The sequence below is a fragment of the Galeopterus variegatus genome, unplaced genomic scaffold (assembly GCF_000696425.1).
Source record: "Galeopterus variegatus unplaced genomic scaffold, G_variegatus-3.0.2 Scaffold431, whole genome shotgun sequence".
NCBI lineage: Eukaryota > Metazoa > Chordata > Mammalia > Dermoptera > Cynocephalidae > Galeopterus > Galeopterus variegatus.
In genome coordinates, this window is record NW_007726542.1 from 137,948 (window position 1) to 150,845 (window position 12,898).

The 12,898-nt window shown below is 38.4% G+C and overlaps 1 protein-coding gene across 1 annotated transcript in view; it reads left to right on the forward strand.

Moving 5' to 3' along the window:
- The window catches only part of SRSF4 (serine/arginine-rich splicing factor 4), a 27,716-nt gene that overhangs the window by 8,514 nt on the left and 6,304 nt on the right, over positions 1–12,898 (forward strand). The window contains exons 2-3 of the mRNA XM_008568670.1: positions 9,450–9,592; positions 10,487–10,599. Coding sequence (XP_008566892.1) covers positions 9,450–9,592; positions 10,487–10,599 — 256 coding nt within the window. The remainder of the gene's footprint in view (positions 1–9,449; positions 9,593–10,486; positions 10,600–12,898) is intronic.

The window sequence follows — 12,898 nt, forward strand, 5'->3', positions numbered from 1 at the left end:
CCGGGCCGGCCCGGTGGCGCACTGCTACAGGGCGCCGCTTGGGAGCGCAGCGGCGCTCCCGCCGAGGGTTCGGATCCCACATACAGACCGGCCGCTCACTGGCTGAGCGAGGTGCGGGGGCAACACCATGGGTTGCGATCCCGTTGCCAGTCCCGGTCCGGTACGGGCGCGACACTGAGGGTTGCGATCCGTTGCTGGTCACGAAAAAAGACAAAAAGGAAAAAAAAAAAAGAAATGAAGGTTTTGATCCATTAATGTTAAAAGAATTTGAAAAATTTATAAAAATATTTAATTAATGAAATGGCCAATTTCAAAGGAAGGGCATCCCCAAGAAATAGCATGGGGAGTGGCATCTTTAATCAAAAAGAAGAAACAAACTGCAGCCCAGGGACTAGGAGGCAGTTATGAGGGACATGGGAATAGCCAAGATGATCCCAAAGGCATAATCTTTATGAGGCTTTAACACCTGGCAGCCTGCTCATATTGTGTTTTAAAGGTAAGTATGAACTTGTTTTGTTTGTAGCTTTGGTGTGGAGTCATGTAGTGCTGCCTGCTTAGTGTCCCTTTATTTCATTAAGTAGAAGTAACACATATGGTCGTTCTATTTTATATCCCAAGAGTTTTATTCTAAATTGGTAATATAACTTTCATCTCTTGAGTTTTTTTAAATTGCTCTTTGATTTGTGGTTGAGTCTTCATAAACTTCAGTGTGTCATCAGGGAATAGCTGACCCCATTTTTTTGTGAGACCTTTTGATTTCATTTACCGTTAGTGTTGATAAGTGTCAGAAAGTTGAGATGGACCCAGGTGTGATTGTTTGCCCCCTTTAAGGAAAGCATCCATGTTGACTTTAAATATCAAAATAATGCATTTAGTTATGACAGGGGAGTGCAAATATATTGCTTCCTGGGTAGTCCCATTTTATAGGAATATGGTGGCAGCCTAGTAAAAGTGAAATAACTTAGCAAACTTCATTTTTGAAACAGTTTTGGATAGTTGAAACAAGTTGGCAGATAGTTTTACACAACAGTTACAAAGTAAGACTAAATTCATATTTGATACAGATTCTACTCTAACTCCTATTCTGGAAGAATTTTGTATTATTGTATAGTTTTTAGGATAATGATTGTTTCTGTTCTATCTTCCTCACCCCAGTATGTGAATATTCCTTTAGAGATGGGCTGATATCTGCATTGTGGTCTCAACACCATGGGCTTGAGTTTATTTATCATTAGAGGTTTTTTCAACAAGTGGTTTAATTCATGAGAAAAGTTCATGAGTTTAATTTTCCCACCAATATATTTGTGTTCCCATGGCTGAGATATAGATTTCTTAGTGACTTGTTGCCTTTTTAGTATTAGCATACATCAGATGCATAAATGGTATTTCCTTGCCATTTAATACTTTTAAGATGCTAATATTCATGTGGGTATTTGTCTTCCATACTACAGCACATAATTTGATGAAACTGATTTTCTGTGCTCCCAGAGCTTGTGTTTGTCAAACTCTGGACTTATGGACTGCCTCTTTCCATTCGTGTATAGGAAGCAGTAGAACATGGTGGTGGAATGTAGGTTTTAGGTTAGGACCTGAGTTTGAAGAATCCCAGGTGTTTAGGTTGCATTGGCAAGTTACTCAGCTGCTCTAAGTCTTAGTTTCTTCACCTATCAGATCACAGTAGGCCTCAGAGTTAAATGTTATAATGTGTGTAAAGCACTTACCATAATACTTGATACATAGTAGGACATTCAAAAAATAGCAGTAGTTATTATTACAAAGAAATTTGAAGAAGGAAAGAGTCTAGTGGTCTGGAGTAATTGTGTTCATAGTAGTTTGGAATTAATCAAAATTAACTCAGATCTTAGATGCTTATCATCTGCAAAGCACATTTCTGATTGCTGCTATAATTCTTACATAGTTGGAAGTCTGTAACCCATCTAGTATTTGATTTCTAGCCCATTTTTTCTCACCATTCATGCTTATATTTTTTACTCCCAGTCACCATTCCTTGCAAAACTAATTAAATGCATTTTAAAATACATAATATTGTCAATATCCATTCACATCCACCACGTCTAGGTCCAACTCTCTATCTTCTCTGTGCTGGTCTAATTTCTGCCGAACCTTAAAGCCAAAGACAGACTCCGAGGGTTGATATGGGACCTCCAGAATGGGGATTGCACAGAATAATCTTATTTTTCCTCTATTCTTCTAGTCTGTTATGTTCTGAACCCACACATGTTTTCGGAAGGACCAGATGGCTGACACTGGCTAATGGGAACCAAAAGACGAGTGAAAGTAACCTGGTTGTCACATACCCCCAGCTTAGAGGTGCTTCACCCTGCCCCAAGATCAATTTCTTTTTTCTCTGGAGACTTCACCCCATCGTATCAAAAAACTTTACTACAACCTGGCTTATCGGAGGTTAGAGTACCATTAGGTCAAGTAACAGCATTTGTTGAGTGAAAAAGACTATACTTAGGACTATGGGAGAGAAGAAAAAGCATCTGCCTTTAAAAGGCAGTGGAACCTTGTGGTTTAGAGCTGGGGTTTCAGAGTCCTGGATCTGGGTTCAAATTCAACTCCACCTCTTATGAGCTCCTTGACAATGAGCAAGTTGCTTGATCTCTTCAAGCCTCAGTTTTCTCATTGTAAAATGGGAATAATAATACATTCCTTCACATTTGATATGAGTAGTGAGTGAAATACTGTGATAAATTATTTACTGTGTGCCAGGCACTATGATAAAAACCCAACAGATAATTAGCCTTTGTTATTATTATTAAAGAGCTCATAATCAAATGAGAAGATAAGCACAAAGGAAAAAGAACAAGGCTTGAAATGCCACAAAAACATTGCCATGTAAAACATAAAAATGATTAGAAGTGCTCAAGCTAAGTGTTAAAATGATTGGAGTCAGGCAAGTTTCTGAGGCTTCATGAAAGAGAATTTTCAAGCATATGAAGATTTATATGATTCAACTTGTTTAGTCAAGGTGTTCCAGGTTTAGAGAATGACATACACAAAAATATTTAGGAATAATTATGGACCTCTAAGCAAAAGAATGATTTAGCAGCTGGCTTTTCCTGCTACAACGTAATGAGATAGACTGACTAAGTAAAAATATAGGCTATAGCCTTGAATTATATAAATTGATTGTCAAACAGGTAGAGATAGTCCTGAAGGCCCAGCAAAATAAGAAAACTGTAGAAGTTGGCAATAGACCCAGTGAGCAACCAGAGAAGTTATATAAATTGATTGTCAAACAGGTAGAGATAGTCCTGAAGGCCCAGCAAAATAAGAAAACCGTAGAAGTTGGCAATAGACCCAGTGAGCAACCAGAGAATATTAGTATTAGTTAAAAGTGTGAATTAGATGGTCAGGGGATCTGGAAGAGAGAAATCATGAGGTAGGTTTTCTTCTTTGAAGGTGGGGAAAGATCAAGTGCAGACTGAGCTGTGGCCAACGTTTACAGACCAGGAATCCACACTAGCTCTAATCAGAGAGCTCTTGGTGTGCGGGAACTGCCAGTTTGCCGACGTGAAAAGAGCCCCAGACTGGGTACTGGTGAGCCCTGAAGTCGCACCCCAGCTCTGCCACTCAGTGAGCACGGGTAAGTCATCCACCTTCTCCGGGTGGCCTTGATGGCCCTCCCTCCTCTGAGACTAAAGAAAGGGAGGCTAGAGTGCCCAGAGTAGCCTCCTTCTTGCCTCAAGATAGGAAAGGATCTCAGGAATCTACTTCATGTGGTAGGAGCTCATAGTTTGGGGTTGTAAACAACCCTCTGTTACTGGGAAAGTCAAATTGCAACCATAATCACTAATTCCAAGCAGTTGATCGTGACACTGGTTAATTGGACTGTGAGGGCTGGCCGCTGGTTCCCTGCAAAGTTGCAGACCTTTGGAATCAGAGGCAGTTACACTGTTCTCGTTCACAAGCTTTTCTCTGAGTTGGCCTCACCTGAGCACTAGAGTTGGTTGCAGAAGTGTCTTTCTACAGTTTTCCAAGCACTTTATGCAGACATAAAAAAATTACTGATTTTTATTACTGTCCTATCAATGTGTCCTAATTTTCTGCACCTCCAAGACCAAGTTTGCTGAAGCATAGGACCAACACTGAGTGCTTTGAAAGAAAGCTGTTTGATTCCTGTTCACTGAATGCCATTTCTTTCAGGGTAGATTTAAGGGCTCAGCCCTTAAAGTACAGTGCTACTGACTCTAGATTGAGGGTTCAAGCCACCCCGTGGGTTAACTTCAACAGATGAAAATTTTTCCTTGGCTACAGCAACATCCCTAATCCTGACCAGCCATGGAGAGGTTCGGTTCTTACAAGGAAAATGAGTGAATGTGGGAATGGCTCACCACATTGGGAAAACAAAACTCACATCCTGCTGATGGTTGGCTGAGGACTGTCATGTCCACATACAAAGAAAAGCATGTGGCACAGTTTTAGGACAAAGGTGAGCGGAGATCCACTGTGGAAAGGGGCACATTTTTCTTGTAGAGAGAACATCCAAGGCATGCCCCTCGGTAAGCAGTGTTGGTGGGTGACCGCAGTCACACGCATGGAGGCTTGCTTCCCTTGCTCTTCATATCCACTCCCCAGCAGTTTCTTGTATTGAGCACCCCCTTAGTCACACCCTGCCCACTTAGCTATTGATCAGCCTATCTCTAGAGCAAGTCATGCTCATCATTTTTCAGATAGGACTTTTCTCCAGTCTCCCTGTTCACTGAAGATGTTTAGAAGACACAGATGACCCTAAGCCATTCTGAAAAGGGTGAGATAAACTATATCTCTTACTGTAGAACACACAGAAAAGGAAGGCTTAGTGGTATCTGGGACCTTTGATATAGGTTGTTAGGATGAGGGAAAGCCTATTTAGCAACAATACAAGCTCAGATGATAATTCTTCCTGGGTGAAGAAGTGTGATTAACATTTCTAAAATTGAAGTCTTCGAGTATACCTTAGTTTTAAAACATGTCATTCCAGTTCTACCGTTTCAGAGTTCTGACTGATAACCTGAGCTACCAAGTGAGGAAGACTAGAGCATTGGCAAAGGGCTAAGAATGGACTAAAGTTTAGAACAGCCCATGTAACTCAGCATGGCTTTTGTTTGTGGTGTCCAAGTACCTGGCTATACTTGGTAAGAACCATGGTGCCCACTTTTTTTAGAGGGTAAATAACAGCACATTCTCCCCTTTCCCCTCATTCTTTTGACTGAATTTGTCAGGATAGAAGGTGGCCAGAGGAAAACTGTATGGGAAAGGCAATAGCAGAGGGTCCTTGAAGGAAGTCTTTGGTTTTGGTTTTTTTGGTTTTGGTTTTTTAATTGGAAAGTATTGTACATTTAATAGTAAGGCCACGTTTTTATTCTCATATAGCATAGGGGAGAAAGATTGAAAGGTGTGGCATCTGAGAGTAAGATGAGGTATAGTGGACGACTGTGTTTTTACCAATCCCTGCTAGAGAGGGATTTTTAAAAATTTGTATGTTTCATTCTTCTGAATTCCTTCATCCTCTTCATTCTCTTACTAGAATTTCTGAAAGATGGTCTTTGTTTTAGTAGAGCAGAAGAGGAAGGGTGTCTGCAGTTAGAATTAAAGATATTTTTCTCCTGGGTTGTGTTTTGTGAGGCTTATTCACAGGTCACACCAGAGATATGTATGCATATAATATATATATACTCACGCATATTAGTAGAGCAGAAGAGGAAGGGTGTCTGCAGTTAGAATTAAAGATATTTTTCTCCTGGGTTATGTTTTGTGAGGCTTATTCACAGGTCACACCAGAGATATGTATGCATATAATATATATATACTCACGCATACGTATTATAGCATGTACACATGCATGTGTAGATTTTACATCCCTCCTTACTTTGACAAAGGATTCAAAAGGAGAGTATTTTTTGAGAGAAGAGATGAGTTTCATGTTATTTGCTGCAAAGCACAAAGGGAATGTTGAGATTGATTTTAAAAGATTCTCCAGTATTAAGTACCAGGAAGAGCTTTACTTTGTTGAAGGCACTAAAATTTAATTTGGAGACTGTTAAAATGTTTAAATAAAACTGAGATTGGAACCCTTACATAAGTTTTTAAAGGTATTTGAGATGATAAAAATTAAATTTATCCTTGTCTGTCTGTTGCTGTCATATACCTCTGGTGCTACCATCTTGGACCGGACATGCCACATTTGGAGTTGAAATTTTCCATTGTTAAACCAGAGGAGTACTCATTTTAACATTTATGTATTATACTTTTGATGTTAGGAGAAACCTTAGAGATATGTAGGAGAAACCTTAGAGATGTGTAGTATAGCTCCCTCATTTTGTGAATAAACTGAGACCTAAGGAAACAAAATGATTTAAATACGCTGTTCAGAGTTGATTTATAGCAGAACCGAACAAGAACCAGACCAGTTCTTGTTGCTCCAATCTTAACAGTTATGGGTTTCAGCTTGTGTCAGACCACAAGCCAGCTCTGCTGTTTTTTAATGCAAGTTATTTAATACTCTGTGCCTCAGTTTCCTCATCTCTAAAACAGATAATAGTAGCTGGCTTTCGGGTGCTATGAATATTAAATAAGATAACACCATCTAGTACATACAGATTATTTAATAAATGTTAGATAACATTTTATTGTTATCTAGTCTTCCTGCCTTATTTTGGGGACCCATTCTCTCTACTTATTAAATGAAATAAAGTCATTCTTCAAGTAAAGCAGATCTAAATAAACAGTAATTTGGTAGAAACAGCCACACTGATCTGGTCTTTACTTTCAGAACAAGATTCCCTAGCAGGTATGGTTTGTTGTGTGTTTTAATTTTCCAAATCCACCCAGCATGTCAGTTGCAAAGAGAAGTGACATTAAAGTACCTGAACTGATCCTTAGACTGGACTTTGACCTCAAAGTGTGCCAAATAGATTTTGTGCCTTTTCATAGAGGAGTAGCCAAAATTTTTCATGAAATAAATTAGATCTCAGTTCAGCTATTTTAATAAGTGACTTGGATACCCCAAAAATGTGGCTACTAACTGACCCCTTGAAGTAAATATTAGGGACTGTAGGAGCCAGTTTCCTCTAATATCACAAATTATTTCTACAACTCAGGGAAGAGTATTGGCAAGGTGTGCCTTGCTTCAATCTCAGCTTGCGAAGAAAGACCAGTCTGTCTGAGCATTAATTTTTATTTTTGAGTAATTGTACCTCCACTGAACAGATCATCATTCTTTCCCTGAGAAGTCAGGGTGAGTTCTACATGTGTGCCTTGGAACAGAATGAAGATGCACAGGATGATCTTGGGGTCTGGGAGAATGCATTCCCACATGGGTCTGACAGAAACATCACATGCCATCAGCAGTAGTTGGGCTTTCCATCTCAGTTGACCTGCAGAACTTAGGGTCTTGTGTTCGTTGACCTTGAATAGTTGTAAACCTTAACTGTTTTGAAGAAAACAGTTTAGATTTTCCTGTGATATGTTTGTGTAATCCTCAGGAGTCATTGTCATTTTGACATTTCGGTAGATCGGTCCTGGTCATTGAATGGTGCAAAGCCAGTGGGTAACTCTTAGAGGAGTGAAGGCCATTTCATCATGCCCATGTCAAATGTTTTATCTTATCCCTCTTTACTTGGTTTCGGGCTCTCACATCATGCCAAGAGCAGTGCTGCTTTGGGCAAAGCAGACCCACTGGTCTTGACAACTAAAGAAGGTGCCCCTTTTTTTTTTGGTCTCTGAAAATAATAGTATAGCTTTCCTGATGACCCATTCTACCTAGGAAAGGAAAAAGAATCAGCTATGTTGTATTACCTACTGTAGGTTTTTAGGGACTGTAAGGCACTTTTGAACATAATGAATCAGTGATTTGGAGAGGCTTTACTTGCCTTGTTAAATATAACAGTATGTTCAAAGTCATTCTTATTAAGCTGCTCAGCAATTCTACCCTGTGGAAGTGTGAAACCATGTTTTAAAGATTTCACAGCCCATAAATTGAGATAGGTGGCTTCTGAATTGTGTTACTGCAAAACACCTCCCATTAAATAACTGGGTGTGTCTGTGTTACATTTTTTAATGGAGTTGAGATTCAGAGACTCAAAGTTTGAGTGCCACTCAGACATTTCAGCATGAAGAACGCTCTGAAGTTTTTACCTACACATGGTAACCTAGGACATTGTCACCTTGAGAGGCTCTGGTATGAATAGAACTCTTTAGTAAAAGAAAATGTTAGCAATTCTTAGTTCTCTCATTTATTGAACATGTTGCTGAGTACAACTTTACATGCTAAAGAAACTGGAATCGATTTTTGTCAGCAGGCTGGATGAACCTTTGGCAAGTCTTCGAACCTGTTTTTAGCATCAGTTTGCTTAAATGCAGAGGAACAGTGTTTGCCTGTGTACATAACCTTGTTAGAGTTTTAAAGAAATTGCTTGTAGCATTGCTCTATGATTAGGTGTGATAAGTAAGATGGTTTTGTTTTTTAAACAGGTAGAGGTCACAAAGCTAGACTTTTCACAGCTGTGTTAGACCAAACTAAATGCTTATTGATAACATAGTTTACAGGACGTTTGTTTAACCTTGCTTATGAGCATCTTATGAATTTTGTGCTTTTGTTTTATAAATTGTGCTCTTTAATAGGCGTTAATAGGATTTTGGCAAGCTTGTTTTCCTTTGGATATGTTAAACCACCATACCTCTTTTGTGGGAAATTCCTAGCAGTACCATGTAAAGAAGTTTGCACAGTTGTATATAGGTATTAGAGAATTCCAGCCTATCTAAAACTTCAGAAATTAATTTGGAATCTCACGGGGAAGTAAATAGCTCCAGTTTTGGGGTTTTTTTGTTTGTTTTTTTCACTGATAACTGTTAATTCACTAGAAAAGTTAATTCACTTGTGACTAATTTGTTTAGGTAGAAAAAGAGGAACTATGAAAACTTTTTTTTTCTTTCACAGAAGAGATTTAAGATACCGTGATTTTTACCTGTTATGTTTTCCAAACATGATTTAACAGTTAATACACAGTGCCTAATGTAGGTCTAATTGTTCTTAAAGATATCACTTTCAAAGCTAAAAAAGATGAGTTTTATGTGCTGTTTTGAAAGAGCAAATATCCAGTCTTATAGAGCTATATATTTTGATACCTTATACCAAGCATCCCTATGGAGGTCTTTGCAGTTGCCACCAACTCCTTGGGGGACAAAAGAAGTATTCTCTTATATCTAGCCAGCCTTGTACTAGAAAGATAGGAGTCTACTTTGAGAAGTCTCCCTACCTCTTGCAGTGCCTGTTTGGCACAAAGCAAAGTGGTTTCAGCTAAAGAGAAGAGAAAGCTGATCCTTAGTTTGCAAAACCCACCTAACCTTTGCTAAGCATGAACCTCGTTGCTTTCTCTTTAATGTTAGTCAAGCTAGATGTCAAAATGGTGCTAACCAGGATTTTGTTTGCTCTCTTCTAGATATGGTTTTGTGGAGTTTGATGATCTGCGTGATGCAGATGATGCTGTTTATGAACTGAATGGCAAAGACCTTTGTGGTGAGCGAGTAATTGTTGAGCATGCCCGCGGCCCACGTCGAGACGGCAGTTACGGTTCTGGACGCAGTAAGCATTTAAAGGGCATATTTGTATCAGTGACATGCCTTTGTTATTAAATGTTAATTTTTTTAAGTAATTAATTAATTGTATTTAAATGCACTGATGTTTAAACCATTTGCTTTTATAAATTATGTATTTTTTTAAATGTAGAATTGCAAATAAACATCTTTGATAATGTTTAATTTTAATTAAATGACATAAATTTCTTGTTTTAATACTTTATAAATATGTTTAATGATGTGTGTTTGTGTTGTTTTTTTCTCTGTAATGCAATTGTTTAACATAGATTTAACAAAGACCTCAATGTTTTAATTAAAAGAATCCTTTGAGGCTAAGATGACTGCCTGTTCCATTTGCTGACCTTGGGTTACCTTTCCATGCGTGGCTCTTTGAACCATTGTGGCCCTTGGCTGACCAAAAACAGGAAGCCATGTGACGACCGCAACCTTTCCCCATTAGACCTGGGTGGTGAGGATCCCAAGGGTTAGACACAGATGAGATTATACTGAAATAGGTGCCTGAAAATCTTTTTTTCATTCATATAAAATATTCACAAAAACTTTAATCACTGTGAGTAACATCAGTAACTGATTTAGTAATTTGCTTACTTATTTCTAAATTGTTAAATTGTTAATAGTTTTTAATTTATGCATGTTAATTTAAAATACAAATATTAATGAATATACTTACAACTTTGTAAATTAAATTAAATTTTCATGTTTAGCTGATTGGGTTTTTTTTAAATCTAGTTTAGAATTAAGGGTGGGAATAGGATTAAAATATACATGCTATTGTTTGGGGTGGGGGGTACGTAATATATATATTTAAGGGGTATATGTGCTGTGTCATTTCTTCCTTTTCCTCCACTGAAGTAATCTTATCTATTTGAAACTTCCAAAGGTGGATATGGTTATAGAAGAAGTGGCCGAGATAAATATGGCCCTCCTACCCGCACTGAGTACAGACTTATTGTGGAGAATTTGTCAAGTCGGTGCAGCTGGCAAGACCTGAAGGTTTGGGCCCTGTATTAATGTTTTTTGTCACTTGTAACAGAATACCTGGAACTGTGTATTTATAAGAAAATGAAATTTATTTCTTACAATTTTGGGAAGTCCAAGGTTAAGGGGCCCATCTTGTGAGGCCTTCTTCCTGGTAAGGACTCTGTAGAATCTGGAGGTGGCACAGAACATTACATGTCAGGGGGGCAAGAACGTGTCCATGTGCTTTCTTCCTTTCCTTATAAATCCACCAGTCTATTCTCTGATAACCCATTCACCATCAACCCAGTAGTCCATGAATGGATTAGCCCTCGTGATCCAATCACCTCCCAAAGGCCTCACCTTTCAAATACCATAGTCTGATTTCACACCTTCTTAACACAGTTAGAGTAGGGATCAAGTTCAAGTTGAGCTTTGGAGGAGATATTCAAACCATAGCAGGCCCCATTAATCTTATGGGGAAAGGTTGGGTAGGAGTTAAGGTTGGAAAACAGGTAAATTTCTGCATGCCCATGCATACACAGAATATAATGGTGTTATGTTTGTAAGACTTTCAAGAGCATTTGGAAATTTCTCCAGTCGAAGTTTCCATAGGAATACAAAAGACATCAGAATTTCACTCCTATTGTACATGTGGGACCATCACTCTAAGGACATATCTATATTATATGAAATGTTCTTCTATAGAGAATGTTATAAGGAGATGCTGGTGTAGTTTCCCACCAATAAAAGAAAAGGTTGGAGCCACCAATATTTCCTGTAACATTAGCTATAACATGCAAATTCATGTGTGCTTCCAGTGTGGATCCTCACTGGTAAAATGGACTATCTGACCCATGTTCTTTCATAAGCATTTTTGTTTTTCATGAGAAATTTATCCTAAAAGAGTTTTGGTGTCAAAAATTAAGGTTCAATGCTGTGTTGGCCACCAGTGTACTGACCCCAGCTCATTTTTTGAGAACAGTGTTGGATTTTAGTCTCAAAGGGAAGAAAAACTTACTGAGTAGTATCCTAACCTGGATGGTCTTAGAAGGACAAGTGAAAAAAATGTTCAGTTTCCTATCTCACTTCTCACTATTTTGGTCCATCATTAAATCAATCATTTCTACCAAAATGAGTGAGTATGTTTAGGTCCAGGAAAGAGTAGTTAGGAATTCTTTACATTCATGTAACTTTAACTTAAAGCACTTTTGTTTATTTTTTCCTTTTTAAAGTTTGCTTTCAACGACCTTTTGATAACAGAGATCAGATCCAGAAAAGGTTAAGTCACACAGCTGGACTTAGCAGAAGAGCTGTGACCAGAGTCTGGTTCTTTCTCTAGTACGTCGTGCTGTTGTTAGCATCATAGCAGACGTTGAGTGAATGTCTGCCTGCAGGATTGTGCTTGCTGAAGGAATGGCTCCAGTATTCTGAGAGTTAGTGGTTAAACTTTGTAGGTAGAAACCAGAAAGCTACTGTCTTCTTGAGTAGAAAATGCCAGCCCTTCATGTAATGGTACTAAATATAATATTAAATTCACTCCTTAAAAAGTTGTCGATTTTTTGGTTAAAATGGAGCCTAGTCAACGTCCTTAGTTGTCTTTATACTTCTCTGTACCTTTGGGCATTTTCACTCTCCGAAATGAGAGTAATGTAATAGAGCAGATTTTCTAGGAAGTCACATTGTCCTTAAGAGCAGGACCCTAGAGCCCACCTGCCTGAATTGAATCCCAGCTCTGCCACTTATTAGTTATGTCACTTTAGCAAGTTACTTACCTCTTGTCGTTCCTATTCCTCAACTGTGAAATGAGGTGAATATTAATTTCTACTCAAGGTTATTATGAGAATTGAGTGAATTTTTATATAAAAATCCTAGAATGTTTCCTGGCACAATAAATCTTAGCTGTTAATCAAGGAAATGCAAAAATAAAACAATTTTTAAAGGATATTGTTAGTTTAAAAAATACATTCATATTGCCCACAGTGATGATGGCCTTGATGAAAATGATATAGTAATATACTGTTGGTGGCATTGAGAATTGGTAGTTTTCACCCATAGTGTGGGACAGTGTTAAGAATTCAGGTTCCGAGGGCTAGCCAGTTAGCTCAGTCAGTTAGAGCATGGTGTTATAACACTAATGACAAGGGTTTGGATCCCCATACTGGCCAACTGCCCAGTAAAGAGAATTCAGGTTCTAGAGTCTGACTGCTTGTTTTCCGACCCCAGCCCATTTACTTATTACCTGAATGACCTTGAACAGTTTACTTTAACATCTCTATTTCACTTTCCACATCTGTAAAATGGTGGTAATGATTTTATCTACCTCATGTGGTTG